General features: G+C 33.7%; 2 protein-coding genes across 2 annotated transcripts; one reads left to right on the plus strand and one right to left on the minus strand.

The window, feature by feature from the left end:
- Positions 1-1,322: 1,322 nt before the first annotated feature.
- LOC140954540 (uncharacterized) lies at positions 1,323-5,493 on the minus strand. Its single transcript, XM_073404482.1, has 8 exons — positions 5,293-5,493; positions 5,048-5,196; positions 4,936-4,986; positions 4,427-4,824; positions 4,187-4,272; positions 3,538-4,066; positions 1,725-3,369; positions 1,323-1,512 (listed from the first exon to the last, which is right to left on the minus strand). The coding sequence occupies exons 1-8, from the start codon at positions 5,491-5,493 to the stop codon at positions 1,323-1,325; spliced, it is 3,249 nt and encodes a 1,082-aa protein (XP_073260583.1).
- Positions 5,494-14,365: 8,872 nt separating this feature from the next.
- On the plus strand, positions 14,366-20,706 carry LOC118042563 (NADP-dependent malic enzyme). The gene is made up of 20 exons (XM_035050267.2): positions 14,366-14,637; positions 15,013-15,308; positions 15,925-16,045; positions 16,153-16,227; positions 16,522-16,673; positions 16,780-16,885; positions 16,979-17,044; positions 17,467-17,562; positions 17,678-17,749; positions 17,842-17,925; positions 17,999-18,097; positions 18,296-18,343; positions 18,466-18,519; positions 18,628-18,726; positions 18,829-18,918; positions 18,997-19,074; positions 19,241-19,315; positions 19,407-19,497; positions 20,106-20,234; positions 20,340-20,706. Exons 1-20 carry the CDS (start codon positions 14,608-14,610, stop codon positions 20,426-20,428), a joined length of 1,950 nt encoding a protein of 649 aa, XP_034906158.1. The 5' UTR covers positions 14,366-14,607; the 3' UTR covers positions 20,429-20,706.
- The last annotated feature ends 1,197 nt before the right edge of the window (positions 20,707-21,903 follow it).

Below are 21,903 nucleotides of genomic sequence, written 5' to 3' on the forward strand. Positions count from 1 at the left end.
TTTTTGTAGAAGAGAATTTTTCTAATGATATTTAGCGAAAAATATAAAGATAGAAAATTATGTCGGTAGCAGAATTTTTCTGTAATTTTGTAATAGTGTTCAGAATAAATAGCCTTGTCTTTTCTTTTCCATTGAAATGACAAGTTAATATATTGGTTGTCATGCTACTGTTCCTCAAATTTGGCTAGATCGAGGGATTGTTTTGGTTGCAATTATATCGCTAATTTCCAGATTAAAAGGAGGGGAAGAGTTTACAAGATTGGGTTTCTTAAATCTTCCCCCACGCTATTGTACACATATGCATGTGTGCTTAATCATAAGAATACTCTTTTTGAGGTTATTCCTCCAAGCCTCAAGGCATCTTAAAGCATCATTTCATAATTCAAATTATTTTAAAAATATATATATATATTTCCCTCTTTTTAAAATGAAAAAATGACATCTGATTCTATTGATCAATTTATATATAATAGTAAGGTGATAACAATTTATAAAAAAATATGTTAGGGTGAAATTTTTTTATTTTAACACGTAGAAATGTCAATTATGCAAATTACAAACGGTCATTATTACACACATATATAAAAATTATAAAGTGAGATGAGTTATTTATTATTCCATGTATTAATAAATAAAACACTAATGAAGATTTGAGAAGGGAAAAGATAAGAAAACTTCTTTTAACCAAGAATTTTAGATCAAGATTTTTTAAAATATTTTTTCATATTTTGTATTTAAACAAATAAAAAGTTTATTTTGTATGCTTTAATTTAAGAGGTAGATTGTATATTTTTTATTCAGAAGTAAAATTAGAAAAAAAAAAAGACGAGGAAATTGTATCCATGCAAGATCAATCCTTATCAAGACTCTTTAAATTATTTAAAATAGTTAAATTATGAGTTGTTTACCCTTTTATTATTTTTCAATTAAACCATTTAATAACAAAATGATGAAATCGTGTAATATAATTTTGAAATATTTTTTAACTTAATTATGCATTAAATATAAACTATATTATATGCTCATATCCATAATTGTTTTTAATTTTCTTATCATAGTAGTTTTTTTATCAATTCATTTAATGTAGTACTAATGCATTCACATGCTACATTATGCTCTCGGATGTTGCCATGATTTTTTTTTGGTGAAATCGAGAATAGATATATAATAAAAAGAGAAAGCATAACCAGTGTGAGCAGAGCTTTAGCTGTAGCTACATAGATTATAGCCTAGGCATCAGCCTAATTACAATAAATAAATACAAGAAAACCTATAACCCTACTATTAGGCCAAGCAAAAACAAACCCACACTAAATCAGAAATTAAGCAGACCATGCCGAAATGCATTCATGATTCCTGTATAGATCAGCACCAGTATACCAAAAGGAAGAGTTGAGATTCATGATCCATCCTACAGCAAAGTAAAACAAATGCCATAGGATATCTTCCCATATTGGCTTTTGATCCTCAAATATCAAGTTGTTCTTAGCATTCCATATAGTCCAGACAATGCTAAAAATAAAGCCCCCCCAAACAGATCTTTCAAACTTACATGGTTGCCCTGCAAAAGACCCAGCCATTGACATTGAAGGTCGTCAAGGCCATACGGCATTACCCAGCTCAAACATCTCCATGCTACAATTTTGTTTCATAGTTTCCAAACCACTTGGCAATGCAAGAGGATGTGGGATACAGTTTTTGAATGTTGCTCATAAAAAGGACACCTGTCCTCCTGAGGGCTTAGAATGTGCTGCTTCACCAGGAAGGCTCTTGTGCAAAGGCCTTCATTTAAGGCCAGCCATAAAGTCATTTTTGTTTTTGGAGGGCAAATGGATTTCCATACATTTGTGACATAAGTTGTAGAACCAGCATACCTGATTCTTTCAAGGGCAAGCATACAAGAGTTGACAGTATAGTCTTCGTCTTTCCCCCACTCCCAAATCAACCTGTCTTCTTTCAATCGATGAATAGCTGCAAGATTAAGATCAGACATTAATCTTTGAACCATCAAGGTCTCACTAGCTTTGAGGGGCCTTCTCCATTTCAGATTCCAATACCAAGTATCCTCTAACCAGTATCCCATCTGACTAACAAACCCTGATTTGGAGGAGGACAGGTGGAAGAGGGCTAGATAAGAATTAGCTAAGCAAAAGCCAGTCAACCAAGTATCCAACCAAAATTTAACATAATTACCATTACCCATTTTTAGTTTACAAGCAGCTCGAATAAGAGAGCTATCAAGATCCAATCTAGTAATAGTAGAGATGATTCCTCGCCAAATCCCTGAAAGTTTTTTCTTGAACGTGGTCATCCCATTTATAAACTGAGGTCTGTATTTTGCTTTAATAAAATCTGCCCAACTAGCTTTTTCATTGCTTTCCAATTTCCAAATCCACTTGAAGAGGAGAGCTTTGTTCTTTGCTGATATATTCCCAACGCCTAGACCACCCCTTTCCTTGTTTTTTGCCACTGTATCCAAAGCAAGCCGATGAATTTTCCTGTTACCAACACTCCTACCCCACAAAAACCAAGCCTGCATGGCTGTGATCTTGTGTGCCACTGTCTTTGGAATGCAGAAAATGGACATGTAATAGAGAGGAATGGCAGAGATTACACTTTTAATCAAAATTGTTCTCCCCGCCAGTGATAATAACCGCCCCTTCCAAGAGTTGAGTCGTCCTCTAATCTGATAGAGAACAGGTTTCCATGTGGAAATTCTTTTGGGATTAGCACCTAGAGGAAGCCCCAAGTATTTGATAGGGAAAGTATCACATCTAGACCTGAGAACACCAGAAATCCCTTCAGCATATATCCCATCCACCCCCACACCCACCAAACTACTCTTATGGAAGTTAACATTAAGCCTTGAGCATAAACTGAACCAACATAACATTCTCTTGGTATTTAGCAAACATTGAAGATCATTTGGAAGGAAGAGAAGAGTGTCATCTGCAAATTGCAGATGATGAATATATGTTGTTCCTACAGATTCCACGCCATACAGAGCACCTATTTTCAAGCTCCTACTGATGAGAACTGATATGCCTTCAGCTGCCAAACAAAAGAGAAAAGGGGAGAGGGGATCCCCCTGCCGCAGACCACAAGATGCTGTAAACTTAGAAGTAGGGGAACCATTGATTAAAACAGATAGTCTTGCAAACGAGATAGATGCCATAATCCATTTCCTCCAACGAGCGCCAAAATTCATGTAACCCATAACATCATTAAGATAGGACCATGACACAGTATCAAAAGCTTTTCTGAAATCAAGTTTGAGAAGGAAACCTTGACAGCTTCTAGATTTCATGGAATCCAACATTTCATTGGCAATAAGGACTGAGTCTAGAATGTTTCTGCCAGCAATGAAAGCTGACTAGGAGGGACTAACCACACTCTGCATAACTGCTTTTAGTCTAGTGGCGAGAATCTTAGCAATAATTTTATATAGCTCATTTAATAAACTAATAGGTCTATAGTCATTAAAAGAGGAGCTGCCGGTAACTTTTGGAATTAAAGCAATATAACTAGTGTTAATACCTTTAGGAAGGTAGCCTCTCCTGAAGAATTCAAGAACCATTGTGAACAGGTCATGTTGCATTAGCTCCCAGAACTTCTTATAAAAATTGAAGTTGAACCCATCAGGTCCTGGGGCTTTGGAGCCTTCACTGCTGAATATGGCCAGATGAACCTCTTCAATAGTAACCTCTCTTTCAAGCCAGGCTGCTTGGTTTTCACTGAGCTTCATAAAGTCTGCGCTGCCCATCGTGGGTCTTGTAGTCAAAGATTCAGAGTAGATGTTTGAGAAATATGCTTTGGCGCCTTCTTTGATTTCATTTGGACTGGAGAGAATCTTCTCGTTGTATGTGAGCTGACGAATATAGTTTTTGCATCCCCTAACTTTTGCTGAAATGTGAAAGAACCGAGTGTTTCTATCCCCCAGCTTGAGCCAAGACTGTCTTGCCTTTTGTCGCCATATGGATTCAACATATCTACAGAGTTTCCATTGCATTCCCTTTAGCTCATATAGCCTTTGTCGTTCTGAGTAAAAAATCTTGCCACTTTCAGCCTAATCCTCAAGGAGCTGAATAGAAGATTGGATATTTTGCAGAGCCTAGTCTTGATTCTCAAACTCAGTTTTATTCCACTGGCCTAGCTTCAGTCGCAGAGCACTAATTCGTTTGATCACCTGAAAGTCACCAGGGATATCATGCACAATTTCTTGCCAGAAGGCCTTTAGAGTGTTTTGGAAAGATGGTGCCATGAGCCAACAGTCTAAACATTTGAATGGCTTTCATCCCCAGTTAAACTTGTTCCTTACCAACAAGCAGGGGGCAATGATTCGAGAGACCATAATCCAGTCTAATCAGCTTCAATGAACTAAAGTGAGATAGGCATTGTGTGTGAGCAAAGGCTCTATCTAGCCTACTCATAAAACCACCTCTAAACCAGGTAAAACGATGATTCACCATCGGGTATTCTACCAATTCACAAGCATCAATAAAAGTTTGCAATTCTAAGGCCCCTCTCTTGTCTAGCAGACCACTGCTTCTATCTGTCTTGGTTAAGGTCTCATTAAAGTCACTTATTAAAAACCAAGGGTAGTCTGAAAATGCATGTCTAAGTTTAGTAAGTTCTAACCAGGAGGCTGCTCTTTCAGCTCTAGAGCTAGCTCCATAATACCCAGTAATCACGTAATCAAAAGCATCATCAACAAAGGAGCCAAAAAAGCTAATCCAGCTCCCAGCATATTTGATAGAATCCACCCTGAAAAGATCCTCATCCCACATGGCTAACAACCCACCTGATCTACCCTGAGCCTTTATGCTGAACCATTTAATATTATGGCCATGCCACAGGTTATAGACCAAAGAGTCTGAGCATGAAAGTTTAGTTTCAATAATAAAACATACAATAACATTAAAATCTTTAATGTACTTGTTAATGGCCTTTCTTTTAGAACTAGATCCCAACCCGCACACATTCCAGCTAAGAATCATAAAAGGCATATAAAACCATGCACAGATGCATAATAGCCTACTGGACATACCTTTCCCAATGGTCCTGCTCTGCGTCAATGGCCTCTTTTATCATGACTTCAATACTCTCTTCAGTTGTTCTTGTTTCAATACCTAATTTCTGGCCAATTTCTTTCATAGCCCCAATCTCATCACAAGCTGTAGGAAGGTCTGGTGGTGGCTGAGATAGTTAAAGTCTTTGGTTGACAGCTCTGATGCAAGAGTCGATTGAGTCTTCATTTCCAGCACTACTACTTGAATCAGTTGAAATGGCTGCCTTCCTGTGACCCTCATAACATTTGATGGTACCAATTTGTTTACCATTTCTGAGAGTCATGTTGTGGCCTAGTTCTGATGTAGGCCAACTTTGCTGATCTTCTTCAATGACAGACATGTTGTCTGTTCCTTTTTCCTTGTCTGCACGAGGAATATTAGAAATTGTAGGGGTAGATGTCTGCCATTTCCCTCCTGCGGTCATATCGTGAACTAACCATGGATGTTGCCATGATTATATCCATGATGGAGCTCTTTTGGGATTTTAGTGTAGAGATTGTTTTTCAATCAACAAATATTAATTTGATATAAAAAAATTAAATTTTTTTTTTAAAATACAATATTAAACACTTCTACAAGGCCATGCAGAAGGCCACCATGGAACACTTCAATTACAACTTGTTATGCTTGCTACTTGACTTTTCCTTTTCCTCCTGTGTTTTATCTTTAAATTCCAATATTATTGTATCCATGGTTAGTTCTTTGACAGTTGGGAGAGAATAGATGATAGCACCTTTACCAATTCCCAAACTCTTTAGCAAACAAAATTAATTTTTTTGGTAAAAAGCATCTTATTCGCAATACCAAATATATTTTTAAATATAAATTTAAAATTTAGATAATCTCAAGATATGTCTCTAAACAGTTTTCTTTTCTCATTATGATCCATATTTGCGCATCCCCTAATAGTTAATCTAGCCTTTTAATTATGTTTATTATTGAATATTCTAATTGATCTAATTTTTTAGGATAAGGTTCTCTACGCTACTTTTTAAGCTTTCACAGTGCTCTATATGTTCTCCACTCTTTTAATCTACTTGGTGGGATGATGGTGCTAATATTGTCTTCGTTTATCAAATATATCAACTTGTTCTGATACTTATTGATATAATAAATAAAAAACTAATGAAATTTGTTATAGATCAAGAACATCATATTTAAGAAGAAATATCCAAAATATCTAATTTTTAGTCATAAAAGTCTTCTTGTTGAAATATAATCATAACCTTTCATATAGAAATCCTGAAACCCTAATAATATTAAAAAAAAAACAAAATAGAATAAAAAAAAAATTCTAGAATTATTATTAATTTTTTAATAAACCACTTTGTAATCATATTTTCCAAGATCTACCCATAATTATCTGCGTATGAATTCAAATCTAAACTATTTTGAATTGAAAGATGTTGATTTTATGAACATGATCCACCATTGTTCTAAGAATATGCAAGGATCTAAATCCATTATTAATCTATGTAAGGGTTACAGAGGTATTAACAAAAATTGACACAGAAGGAGGGAGTTAGTTAATAAGTAGGCTTGATTATTTGAACCCGTAACATGTGTGGATAGTTGGTGAACACAAAGGGATACTGAATAACATAAGAGGAAATGACTAAAATGCTCTTTTGCTTTCTTTGAAAATAATACAATCCCAATACCATTTTAATTATGTATTTCTAAAATATTGGCAGTATATTTTTTGTTGCATTTAGTTGGTGTTGTGGGATGAAAATGATTGATAGAAAAAATACAGGAAATGTTCTTTTCCTATTTAAAGTATGGGGAGTAGAAGCCCGTATGGGCAATGCTTTGTATGTGCATGTTTGATGGTATTGTGGTGCATAATATTTTTTAAAAAGTATTTTTTATTTTAAAATATTTTTTATATTTTTAATATCAGCACATTAAAATTATTAAAAAATACTAAAAAATATTAATTTAATATTTTTACAAGTCAAACATAATTTTAAAATATATTAAAATAGAAAAACAAACAGCCTCATGAAATATTGGAAAAAAGAATTAAAAAGAAGAAACTTCATTGATAGTGTGATCATGAAATATTTGATAGAGATGGGTTGTTGTTTTGGTGGCAGTATTCTTTGGAGAAGTCTAAACAACATAGGGCGGCCTTGGAAATCTTCTTGATGAAGAATCTTACGTGGTTTTGTGGCAAAAAGACAGTCCCTCTGTGTGCAGTTCTCAAAGAAATACGTGCGATCCTACAACCACCGGAGGAATCCCAATAAACTTGCTAACGATGCCTTCAAATATACTGGAATTGATTATTAAGTAATTTTCTACAATCAACTTTCTTTATATAAATTTTAAAATATGTGCATATATCAATGTTTATAGGTTTAATTCATCACTTTGTATGATAATTCAGTGACAAAAAATTTGCTTACAACTCATTTTCCTTACTGCGTGTATGTGTTACATAAACTTATGTAATATGAAATCAATTACTTTATTTAATATCACACTTGCAAAAGTAGTTAGTGCTCCATCTCAAATTGTATTAAATAATTGTACAAATAGGGTATTAAATTTCATGTAAAAAAATGTATGGCATGTGATTCATGCTTAGAGTATTTTAATTAATAGGAACAATAAGACATAGATATATCATATTTTCAAGAAATTAGCAACAAGATTCACATAAGATCTCAGACTAAGAGCCTGTTTGGGATTGTAATGGTGGTAGTGTTTTAAAATGTTTTTTGCTTAGAAAAACATCAAAATAAAGTTTTTTTTTAATTTTTTAAAATTATTTTTGACATTAGCATATTAAAATGATATAAAAATATATAATACAAAAATTCAAGAACGCGGTTTCCACCACATTCTCAAACACACCCAAATAAATCTTAAACAATCCATTGAAAAACAAAATTCTCTAAATACATTAAGAAGTGGTTTGTTTTAATTTCTTAAATTAAATATTTGCATGTGCTACATCAACTAAAAAAAAATAAGATGAGTGATGCGTGTGCTTAAAATATTAAAGCCAATTATAATTATTGATTATGCTTACATGTTCACCAACTCTCATTATATATATAATAATGTTTTTACCACATCATCATAATTATATAAGTAGAGAGAAAAACAAGAACAAAAAATCCTGCTATACAATTCAAATATCAAACTCTAGTTTGTGATTATTATTACTTTAAGAAAAACTTGAGTCAGATCGTGATTTGCCCATCGTGGTAATCCTCATAAAGCAATTTATGCAGGAAAAAAAAAGAGAATTTTTTATACAAAATTCTTGATTTATTTATTATATACAGCATTCGTTATTTATAGCTATTTTGACTCCTAAATTCCTACCCCTAACCAATTATCGAGTTTTTTCCCAAATATAAATTAGTTTTATCTCTATTTAAAAAGTATTAGAGAATAATATAAATCATATCTTGAAATATTATTTAACAGTTTAAGTTATTGGACTGAGACGGTTCTTTGATATAGTGGATAAAATTTGAAATTTATATAAATGGAAAACTGCACACCACATTTAACTATTAATAAATAAAAGGTACAAATATATATATATATATATATATATATAACTGTTAAAATAAAAGTGAAAAAATATATAATTAAATAATACATATACTACGTGGGAAAAAAAACTAGTAATGAAAAATGATGGGATAGAGGTTACCAATGGATAGAGAAATAGTACCTGGTAGCTGATAGCTTTTTTACAAGTAAAAATAAAATCTCAAAAACAACAAGGGATCGATCCTTATCTATTTTAATTTTTTGTAGTCATTTACTATTAAGATTTAATTCTGGTTCCACAATGTGGTGTTATTGTTTGCATGTTAGAAAAATGCACATAATTATAATTTTGGTAATTATTTTCTATGTTTACAATGATAAAAACCACCGTTGAATGAGATTCATAATTTAAAGAAAAAAGTTTAATTTTGAGTTTTAGGGATCAATTGAAATAAGTTGCACGGTTGGTTAGGAGATTTCTTATTTGTTTTATAATTTTTTTTATCATATTATCACACTCATCTATTTAAATAGCTATAAATTTAGTAATTTGGTAAAGTTGGAGTAAAGGTTCAAGAAATATGTTCTTTAAGTATTTATGGTGAAACACCTATAACAATTATTGATAAATATTGCAATAAAATAAAAATAAGAAAGAACACAAGATTTAACGTGATTTGGTAATATATCTACATCCATATGAGTGAGGACCTTTTATTTTTTACTATGTCGAAATAGAGTTACATGGTATGTATTTATAGGAGACCCCAAACAGCCTAAAAAATCCTAATTGTCCAAGGAGTATTAATATTTTTTTTTCTAATACCCTTTTATCATATCACGGGGGCGTTGCCCCCACACCTTAACCTATTAATAGTTTCTGATAACAAAACAGAAAATAAATCATATAATGATGAATGTCATTGTTCCACTCCACTCTAGCATTGGCCTATAAGTCATGATCTCTACCTTGGCAAATATCCACCCCTTAGAGGGAAAGTAGGAAAAACTCCACCTAGGATAATAAGTTGGGACTTCTCCCATCTAGCATCTAGGAACGTTAATTAAGTTCAAGCAATGTTTGAAACTTATATATGTTAATAGACTTTGTCAACATGCCTGCTACATTCTTAGAAGTGTATACTTTTTTAAGTAATAGTTCACCATAAGAAACCAATTCCTTGATTATGTGAAATCTCACATCTATGTGCTTGATTCTTGTATGACGCACTTGGTTCTTTGCTAAGTAAATGACACTCTGACTATCACAATGTAACTAAACTCCATCTTGGTGAATACTCAGCTCTTTGAACAAACTTATAAGCCACAAGGCTTTCTTAAGAACCTCGGCCACTTTCATATATTCTGACTTAGTAGTAGATAATGCAACTAGAGATTGAACCATAAACTTCCAACAAATATGCCCCTTTGCTAGAGTAAATACATAACATGTGGTAGACCTTTTATCACCCAAGTCTACTGCATAATTTGCATCTACATATCCCACAACTGAAGGATTACCCTGTTGTCTACTTAACATTTTACCATAGTCTATAGTACCCCTCAAGTATATGAAGATCCACTTGATTTCATCCTAATGCTATTGTCCCGAATTTTATAGAAACTTTCTCATCATACTGATTGCATGTGTCAAATCTAGTCTTGTACAAATTATAATATACATTAAACACCCTCATACACTAGCATAAGGGACTTTTAACATGTCTTTCACTTCATCATTTGTCTTCGGGCATTGTGTAATAAATAATCTAGAGTGACTCGCTAAAGGTGTACACACTGGTTTTGCATTGTCCATACTTAACCTTTCTATCACTTTCTCAACATAACTTAACTGAGATAATCTTAATCTCCTGTTAGTTCTATCTCTGTGAATCTATATCCCAATAATCTTCTTAGCAATACCTAAATCTTTCATATCAAATCCTCTACTCAACAAAGTTTTCAACTTGTTAACCTCACTCATACTTTTTGCACCAATCAGCATATCATTCATATAAAGCAATAGAAAAGTAAAAGAATCATAATCAAGACTCTTTATATAAAAATAACAGTCATACTCATATCTTTTATTGCCAATCATAATCATGTAAGAGTCAAACCTCTTGTTCCACTACCTTGGAGACTGTTTAAATCCATAAAGTGATTTCCTCAATTTACAGACCAAGTGTTCTTGTCCAGGTTGACTAAACCTTACTGGTTGTACCATGTAAATTTGCTTCTCCAAATCACCATGGAGAAAACTTGTCTCAACATCCATCTACTCTAACTGCATATCAAAATGTGGTACTAAGCTTAACATTACCCTAATAAAAGTATGTATGACTATAGGAAAAAATATCTCATCATAGTCAACCCTTCTTTCTTTCTTTTTTCTGTTAGTAACCCTTTGCTACGAAACAAGCCTTGAACTTCTCACCCTCTTGTTCTGATATTGCTTTATTCTTCTTATACACCCATTTGCATCATATTGCCCTCTTCCTCTTTGAAAGTTCAACTAACTCTCATATCTGGTTCTTATGTGGTTTTTCTATAACATCCATCTATTTACTTTTATCATGACTGTGTAATGCCTCCTAAAAAGTAGTAGGATTTTTATTACTAGTAATAAGTTTATAAGAGACTAAATCTTCAAAACCATACCTAATGGGTAGTCTGATAATCTGTTTGGGACTACTAAAAGCTATATTATCATGTTGTTAATCTTCTAAACTAGAATTCTCTGAATTTTCAATGGTTTCTTCCTTTATATGATGGGTATCTAGCTCTATTATACCTTGTGGTCATTATTGCTGTAATTTTCTAGCATTTGTTTCTTTTCTTCGTGAGTATGTTGTAACTTGGTTTTTTCATAAAAAAAAACCACATCTTTATTGATTACCACCTTTTTTTCCTTTAGTTCCACAACTTGAAACCTTACACCCCTTTCTAACACCCTAGAAAAATACATTGTTTAGACTTTGCATTAAGCTTTGACCTCTCATTATTGGAAACAATCACATATGCTGAACATCCAAACACTCTTAAACCAGAGTAGTCTACTAGACTACATATCCATACTTTTTCTGCTACTTTCCCATCTAGTTTTGTTGTAGATGATCTGTTGATCAAGAAACATGTCGCATTCACTGTTTCTGCTTAGAAGTTCTTAACAAGTCCTAAATTCAACCTGAGACACCTTGCTTTTTCAGCTATTATTTTGTTCATCCTTTCTACTACACCATTCTATTGTGGTGTCTTGCATGTTATGAAGTGTCTCTTGATCTCATACTGCTCATAAAACTCCATGAACTTTTGAATCTGTGTGCTCAGTATCATTGTCTAATTTGAGGTGTTTGATATTTTTTCTTGTCTGGTTTTCTACTTTTGTTTTCCATACCTTGAACTTGACAAATGTTTATAACTTATATTGCATGAAGTACACCCAAACCTTTTATAAATAGTCATTAATAAAAAAAAATACATATATATCCTTCATGTGATGCTACCCTTATTGGACCTCAAACATTTGTATTAACATGGTCAAGAATCCTTAATGTCTTGTGTGTGGCTCTCTTGAACTCACCCTTTAATAGATTCTTCTTATAAAGCTCTATCATCCCACACTCACTCATATGGCCTAATTGCATGTGCCACAAGATTGTTATCTGACTTGAATTCTACTACTACAACTTCACCTACAACTATGGTACCTAGTAGTTTATAAATTTCCTGACAATCTTTGCCCCTTTATGATTGTCATAGCACTTTTAATAATCTTCAGTACTCCATCTTTAAACTTGAAGTTGTACCCATTACGATCTAAAGTGTTTAATGAAATCATATTCTTTCTCAAATATGGTATATGTCTAACATCACACAAAGTTCTAATAGTACCATCAAACATTTTAATTTTGATATTTCATATTGCAATAACTTTGCATAGATCATTGTTATCCATCAGAACAAAACCAAAATTGCCTAACTATTAGTTCTTTAATGAATCTTTATTAGGAATCATATGATAAGAACATACCGAATCCAATATTCAAGAATTTATGGAATGATCTGAACTGGATAAAATAGAAAGCATGTCTCAATTACCGCTCTCTAAGTCTTCTTCTATTACATTCATAGACTTTGATGAACCCTTTTTGTTCTCTACATCCCCATTCTTTTTCTTTAGACATTCCTGTTTTATATGCATTGTTTTTCCACACTTATAACATTGTATATCCTTCCTCTTCTTGGTTTTGGAGCAAGCTTTGTTGTTTCTTAATTCATTTCGGGACTTGTTTCTTATACACCCTTGATTACTCATTGTCATTATCCCTTCACCTTGTGAATTCTCATCACTAGTTTTCTTTCTCAAATTAAAGCTTAATAAGGCACTTATGATCTTTTTCAATATGAGAGTTTCTTTCTCCCAAATCAAAATTGTAACCAAATTTTCATACGCAAGAGAAAAAGGTAAGGAATTCAGTAATATTAACAATTTGTCTTCATTGTTGAACTTCACATCAATTCACTTCAAATCACTAATAATTTGATTGAACACGTTGACATGCCGGTTTAAAGTTGTACCCTCTGACATCTTAAGAACAAACAACTTCTTTTTAAGATAAAGTTTGTTCGACAATGACAAGGAAATATACCGACTTTCCAATTTTTTCCAAACTGTCACTGGTGATTCCTCATTCATGACATGATATATCACATCATCATCCATACAAAGCCTGATAGTTGCCACAACCCTCATTTCCAATTCCTGCCAATCTATATCATTCATGCATCCCGGTTGCTTTCCATATAACACCTTCACCATGCCTTGCTGCACCGACTTCACCCTTTTCTGCCATAATCCAAAATTGTTTGATCCGTCAAACTTGATCATGTTGAATTTTGTAGAAGAAATCCTTGACATTGCAGACACCCTTCAATACCAATTATTATGAAAAAAATTGGAACAATTATTCTTGAATATTGCAATAGAAGAGAAATTAGAAAGAACATAAGATTTAACGTAATTTAGCAATATGCCTATATCCACAGGAGTGAGGAGTTTTTATTTTTCATTATGTCGAAATAGGATTCACTAAATCTCCCAAGAAAATCTAGCCACCCAAAAAATCTTAACCGTCCAAAAAGTATTGATATTTGTTCTTATACCCCTCATCACTCTTATCTTATTCCTTTGGAGTTTTCTTAAAAGGTAAGGAAATGAGTATTTTAAAATACTAATTTTAACATTAATTTTTTTTAATGTGATAAATCAAAGGAGTAATTATTGCTTGTAGAAATTAAACCCCATTTAAAATTAAATTGACTTAATATTTTAAATTACTAAAATTAATTGAAAACATAAATCATTATGAATCTGTTAAACCAAAGTCACAAATAAAAAATGAAATTTAGTTTCCACATGGTGTGCCCATTTCTCCCTTCACCGTCAAAGCTCCAACTCCTCCATCATCAACACAAGGGGCTAGGAACGTCACGTGTCAATGCATATAGTAAAAGCCATAGCCAACCACCCTCTACCTCTTTTCTTGGATTTAAAAACACCACCTTGTCCGCATCAGTTGTAATCTCAAGATCACAACCACAAATCCAAACCTAACTGGAAAAAATAGACCCGTCCACACAGCAGTATATCATGGACCCAACTATTTGGACATACTTGTAATATTATTACAAAACCAGTTACCTACATGTCATTTTACAAAGAGAGAGAGAAAGTGGAGAGTTAAGACACGTTTTAAAGCCTGTCATCCTTCCTCGCAAGTTCTATGATCTCTCTCCTGTCCGGTTTGGCATAGCTTGTTATGAGAGAGAGATACACACCCGCGACAAAGAAGCCCTCTCTCTCTGCTCCTTTATTTGTATCCTGAAAGGCTCTCTTCCCTGTTTGTTTCTTCTTTTTATTGAAAATCTTTCTAGAGAGAGAGAGAGAGCTGTTTGTTTCTTCTCTTGTTCACAGAGAAAGAAAGAAAAGACTGTTTCTTCCTACATTTCACTCGTCAACATGATGTCCTTGAATAGAAGCATCTTTCTGGTAAATAATTAAAACCCAACTCTTAATTCTTTTTTTATTATTATTATCAATTACCATTTTTGTCACTCTCACAAACACAAACAAGAAATGAAGAAATCAGTTTCCAAATATCAAGATTTGCTCTGCATTTCACCTTGTAATTCACCAGATATCTTGATCTTCTTCTTTCTTTCTGTTAATCTCCTTTTTTTGGGTTTATCTTTATTTTTTGGCAAGAACATTTAGTGATGGGATTTAGATGGTAGATTTCCATATTTTGGCCCTGATTTTATTTTATTGTTTAATAATTGTTATTTATTTAGAGGAGATAATTACTACTGTTATTTTGAAAAAAGAAAAAAAAGATTTTTACTTTTTTTTTTGTACGTGAAACAGAGTAACGCGGGCATTTCGAGCTCGTCTAGCCCTTTCACAGGGGGGCAGAGAGGATCCGTCCCTTCAGTTCCTTCTTCTCTGAGGGTAGTGGCCGTTAATTCCAACAGGGATCGAAACGGGAGCGTTTTGACGGAGACCACGCGCAAGGACGTGAGAGATGGAGCCGCCTCGTCGTCTTCTGTGATTGACGTCGACTCCAAATCCACCGTTGCTCCTGGTGGGCCCCATGACGTTTACGGTGAGGATGCTGCCACCGAGGAGCAGATTGTCACCCCCTGGTTTGTCTCTGTTGCCAGGTAATTTAATATACTTACTGCTGGTATTAATTAACTAATTACTGATTTTATTTTTTCCTTCTAAATCTTGGGGATACCGATGTTGTTAGCTTTAAATGCTGTTTTTAGTGAACTCCGAGGCATTTGCTTTGCGATCCTTAAAAATAAAAGGATCGTTCAGACATGTTTCGGTCACTTAATCAAAAAGATGCTGTTCTGTCATGTGCAGAAGAAGTGGTTGTGTGGGATTCCTTCGATGGATCTTTGCTGTTTTTTTTCTTGGTCACTGTCTTTTTTTTCTTGCCAACTCTCGGTGTAGTTGGACACTTTTTACTTATTTATGGTTTTATTCTCGTAATAATGAGTTGAACTTAGTAATTGTTTTGCTGGTTTGCATTTCTCTAGTAGATGTGGAATATCCAATCCCACTAGGATTTCCACTTGGAGGTCTCAGATACAAACCTTCCTAGACGGGTGGGGGTGGCTACTTAAAGAGATATTTACATGAATAAGTTGCCCAGTTTTCTTTTTAGCTGGTTGTCTATAATGCAGTGTAACTTTGAACACCATAACCTAATGAGAAAGACATGTTGTTTCCTTTTTCTGACTTTATTTTTCTTTGTTTTTTTTTCTACAGTGGGTATTCTTTGTTGCGAGATCCACACCACAACAAAGGACTTGCCTTCACTGATAAAGAGAGAGCCGCCCACTACTTGCGTGGCCTTCTTCCTCCAGCAGTCGTTTCTCAGGAACTTCAGGTTCTTTTTTTTCACTCAGTTGCCTTTCCACCAATTCTTTTAGCTTTTTATGTTGGGTTTTGTCTTATACGAAATGCAAATAACCTTTTCGCCACTCTACTTGCCAGGTGAAGAAACTGATGCATATTATTCGCCAGTATCAAGTTCCATTACAGAAGTACATGGCTATGATGGATCTTCAGGTAGCCACACAGTTCCCTCTGATTCCTGGGCTTTAGGTTTTGTATTTGGGATCATGATTCAACATTCAGAGGTTTCATTGTGTTATTTTATTGTCTCTAATCAACTGATGTTATTGCAAAATATTCTAGATTAAGAAACATACTTCTCTAGTATATGCCATTCATTTCTGTAGTGCAACTGATGCTACGAGCAACTGTAATTAGTTCTGAAGATAATTAGGAGCATAATTCCCATCACAATCTCTACATTGATTTGGTGGACAAAGTAAAATAAATGCACTACCCTAATTGCAGGAGAGCAATGAAAAATTGTTCTACAAACTTCTCATTGACAATGTTGAGGAAATGCTCCCTATCGTCTACACTCCAACTGTTGGTGAAGCTTGCCAAAAATATGGGAGCATCTTTGGCCGTCCTCAGGGTCTTTATATTAGTTTGAAAGAAAAGTAAGTTCTGTAGATTCTATTTGTACTTAATCAAATTTCAGTAACTTGCTTTGAATGAATGCTTTCTGAAGACCAGTGATGAAGCTTGCAAAACAAACATTTTCAGGGGTTGCATTCATGAGGTGTTGAGGAACTGGCCCGAGAAAAACATTGAAGTCATTGTTGTCACTGATGGAGAGCGGATTTTGGGCCTAGGGGACCTAGGCTGTCAGGTGAGCTCTATCAGAATGCACTCTCTATACTCACGGTACATGTTTTCATATCCACACTCATGCAGCTGACTCATCAGTGACTAATGTTCATAGGGCATGGGGATTCCAGTAGGGAAACTAGCTTTGTATACAGCACTTGGTGGAGTTCGTCCTTCGGCTGTAAGTACTGTCACCAGAGTGCTTTTATTTTTTTGAAGTTTATTTTTGCTTTTCTTGTTCTCTTTCCATTTTAATGCACGTGAATCCAGAAGTCACATGCTCCTCAAATTTGCATGATGTGGTTACCTTTTCCAGCTATGTCTATTATTTCATCTGGGTCTGGCACTTCTAATCTAGCCTTTCCAGCAAAAATTTGCATTTTCCTGAATGTCTTAATTACACAATGCTGTCGTAGCACATTTGTTTCCATCATTTATTAAAATAGCCTGATGATGCTGTAGGTATCAATAAATTTTCTTTATTGGTTATTATGCTTAAATTGTAGATGATGTGACAATTGATGCAATGCAACAAATATTGCATTTTGTTGTAGTTTCCCTTTTAGTGAAATTGCAAGTATCAAATTTGGTCAATTATTGCAGTGTTTGCCTGTAACAATTGATGTGGGGACGAACAATGAGAATTTGTTAAACGATGAGTACTACATAGGGCTCAGGCAAAGAAGGGCAACTGGACAGGTACTTTATATGTTTACTTGACTTGGACAGTCTTCCTTTATGCATGTGAGGTTCATTTACAGATCTTACATAATTTTCTGCTGTATTGAAGTGGTATTACTATTCATTTTTCTAGGAATATGCTGAACTGCTACATGAATTCATGTCTGCTGTCAAGCAGACTTATGGCGAGAAAGTCCTCATTCAGGTAGTTGATGATAGGCTTAGACATTTATGTTTATTTCTTTTCTTGTATATACATTTTAAGTTTTATTGAAATCTGCTTATTAAACTTTGCAGTTTGAAGACTTTGCAAACCACAATGCTTTTGATCTGCTTGCAAAATATAGCGCAACTCATCTTGTTTTCAATGATGATATTCAGGTAATTCTATTTATTTGTGATAATTTGAGCAGTTGGGCTGGCAAGACTCTAATATCTAATTACTTTATTTCAGGGCACAGCATCAGTGGTCCTTGCAGGGCTTGTTGCAGCCCTAAAGGTAGTTGGTGGAACTTTAGCTGACCACACATTCTTATTTCTTGGTGCTGGAGAGGTGAGTTGATACTGGGCTGTACTGAATGATCCTCTTTCTGTTTGCCAATGACTTTGGAAATAACTGGGGAAATTTGTAGGTTACTAAGTAAACAAGGAAAAGGATAAATTGCTTGCCTTCTATTATTTTATATCATACTCGTATTGCCATTCTCCTCACCCTGCTTGCTCTTCATTTTCTGTTGTTGTCTGATTACAGGCTGGCACTGGAATTGCAGAACTCATAGCCCTTGAGATTTCCAAACAGGTCTCCTAGAGCGTCTTCCTTTTTATGTTGTTCACAATTTGCCCCTTGGATATGATTACTGAAAGCATTGGATGTCAAATAACTCTGGGAAAATTATGAATTATACCTGATTCTTTATGCAGACAAATATGCCAGTGGAAGAGACTCGCAAGAAGGTTTGGCTTGTAGACTCAAAGGTAGCAGTGCAAACCTATTGGCTTCTAGCTGTTTGGAGTTGAATGCTCTTTCCTCATTCCTTTTATTTTATTTCTATCTGTTAAATATTCACACAAATTCCTTTGCAGGGGTTGATTGTTAGTTCCCGCAGGGAATCACTCCAACATTTCAAGAAGCCCTGGGCTCATGAACATGAACCTGTTAAGACACTTCTAGATGCTGTTAATGTATGACTCTCCCTCCCTCTTCCTCACCATCTGAGCTCCCTTTGCCCATCTCATAAGCAAAGATGTCATAGTCTCTTCTTTTTTATTGCCTTGTACCATCAGGACATCAAGCCAACAGTGTTGATCGGAACATCAGGAGTTGGAAAAACATTTACTAAAGAAGTGATTGAAGCCATGGCCTCCTTCAATGAGGTAAATTTCTGTCTGCTCATCAAGTTTTGTGTTGGAGAGCATGCTCTAAGTAACCATATTTTATATGACTACGTGCAGAAACCTATAATTCTCTCTCTTTCCAACCCAACTTCACAATCTGAATGTACCGCTGAAGAGGCTTATACATGGAGTCAGGTAATATGAACAGCCAACATGTAATCAATGGGAAATTAACATTATCAAGGCTTTCCTCCCTTGGATAGATTTTTCATATGGTTCTTGTTTGGTGTACTGTTGTCCATTTATATGACTGGCTGTTGAAAAATTATGAGTCTAATAGATTTCTGTTTGTTACTTTCAGGGGCGTGCCATTTTTGCTAGTGGAAGTCCATTTGCTCCTTTTGAATATGAGGGTAAAACTTTCATGCCTGGCCAGGTAGGAAGTTCATAGAATTTGGTTTTCTTTAGTTTATTTATTTGATAAATTGATAATTGACTTTGGTTTTTACCTTTTTGCTGTCATTCAGGCAAACAATGCATACATTTTCCCTGGATTAGGTCTGGGTCTAATAATGTCTGGTGCAATCCGTGTCCACGACGACATGTTGCTGGCTGCCTGTGAGTGAACTAAAAATTTAAATGTAACCATCATTATGCAATTTTTGTCCTACTTGCCATTACATGAAATAACTAGGTTCTATTATATCAATGTGCAGCACCCTTCATAACTCCCAAATCTTTTTGATATATTTAAGTATTTTTTTTTTCATTTCCCGGCATTGATCACAGTATCTTATTGAAATTTGATCACATGATTCTGAGTTGGGAATATTCTAGGAGGAATGATGAGGATGCAACTTAATTACAGCTTAGAGAAGTAACAGGACTGGTGAATACATGGGCGTCTTCCCTTGTCATAATGTTATATAGTTATTTACTTTTAGGATTTTGTTCTTTTTTTTCATTTTTCAGTAGTAATGTTGTGAAGAACTTTCCACAAATTTTCATGTTCTTAGCTCAAATTCTCAATTATGCCTCCTGGAATTTTCATGCTAATCAGGAGAAACTTTTTTGTTTTGGTATCGGTTATACAATTTGGAACAAATATATTTTCCTCTTGTAGTTCTTAAGGTCAGTATGTTTAGGTAGATGAATATTAGGAAGAATTAATTCTTAGGTTTTCATTGATAACTGATTGCATCTTTTTGCTGGTTTTCCTGCTACAGCGGAAGCTTTGGCTGCTCAGGTGACCCAGGAGAACTTTGATAAGGGACTTATCTACCCTCCATTCAAAAATATCAGAAAGATTTCAGCAGAGATTGCTGCGAAAGTGGCTGCTAAAGCTTACGAGCTTGGTGAGTCTCTTTTTTTTGGTTACGATTCATTCTTCTGCAATCTGCTCATATGGATCTATTAGATCCAAAAAGTAAACTTACGAACTTCAATATTGCCTTGCGTAGGTTTGGCTACTCGTGTTCCTCCGCCAAGGGATCTGGTGAAGCATGCTGAGAGCTGTATGTACAGCCCTTCTTATCGAAGCTACCGGTGAAGGGATGGGAGCTTTTCAAGTTTGGCATCTGAACTTCAAATCAGTCCTAGGCTCAGGAAAAGAAAAGTCCACTTTCAATACAATAATCAGCTGGGCTTCCATTTGTTGTCTGTTCTTTTGTTAATTTTTTTGGGACTTCTTGCTGGTGGGTAAGAAGAAGCAATGGTAGGTGCTGGTAGTTGGATGAATGCAGTCAGATATAGCATGAAAAAGTTGTTGAAGACTTAAAAAAAAAAAAAAAATTACTTGAAAATGAAAACTCATATTTAAAGTGTTCATTGGATTGCGTTTAGACGGGATAAAAAATCTTCAGATATCTCTGGGATCCAACCAATGAACTTGCTCGGAAGTCCCAACCCAATCCTGACAGTATCCGAGGAAAGTGGAGGAGGTTTATGATAATTGAATTGTGTTAAAATAATATTTTAAAAAATAAAAATAAAATATTAATTTAAAATAAAATAAAAAAGTATTTTTTTTTTAAATTACTATCGAAATGCAAAAATAAAACCAACGAAGAAGTGTTTCATGCCAGCCTTGCTCCATGCTTGATGTGATTATAATTTATTAGGATCACTAATGTGCATTGAGCTGATGTCAGCCTTTTATCCGAACCCTTTCGTGTCTCTTTCTTTCTTTTGTACTCAAAAAAGTAAAATTATCATATTAATTCATGTATTTTTTAATTTTAATGTGGTTTTTTAAATAATATAACAAATTTGAATATAGATTTTAATACTTTTTTCAATTATTGTATATCTAATATGAAAATCATAATACTAATAATAAATTTTTCATGGAATTTGATTCAATTTTTTTTGTTGTTGTTTTTAAGATTTTTTTAACACATTAATAAGTTTTTTAGCTTTCAATATTACACATGAAATATGGACATAATATTTTTATATATTTCTGTAACTTGCTTTAACAATAATAAGTATATTTTTATATAAAAAGCAATTATTTCAGTTTAAAACATTGCCATTCATTAAGATAAACAAGAGAGATATTAATAAAAAAAAAAATTCAATTTAATAAATATATGTTTTGTGATTATTTAAAATGACTTACATTTAAAAAAAAAACTATTGTTATATAATTAGATAAAAAAAATTTAAAAAACTACACGCATCATGAGATTAAATATTTTAATACATATTTTTATTTTAGTTTCATAACTCAATCTTTGATTTACATCAACAAATTTGTTAGATTTGCAACAAATTTGTTAGCATTTATTAATATGTATATTTCTCAATTTATTTTATTGAATATACATATTAGCTTTATTTTGAAATGAAAATTAAAAAAAAAATGCAAAACAACTATATTTTTTAGTTTAATAACAATAATAAAAAAAATTTCGAGATTAAAATATTCCTTTTTACGTTAAGAAATTTTTAGTCCTTCAATAGAGTGCAGGTATATATAAAAAAATAGAGTAGAGGTTAAGGTATTTTTTTTAAGGGGAGTAT

The sequence above is a fragment of the Populus alba genome, chromosome 1, assembly GCF_005239225.2.
Source record: "Populus alba chromosome 1, ASM523922v2, whole genome shotgun sequence".
Lineage (NCBI taxonomy): Eukaryota > Viridiplantae > Streptophyta > Magnoliopsida > Malpighiales > Salicaceae > Populus > Populus alba.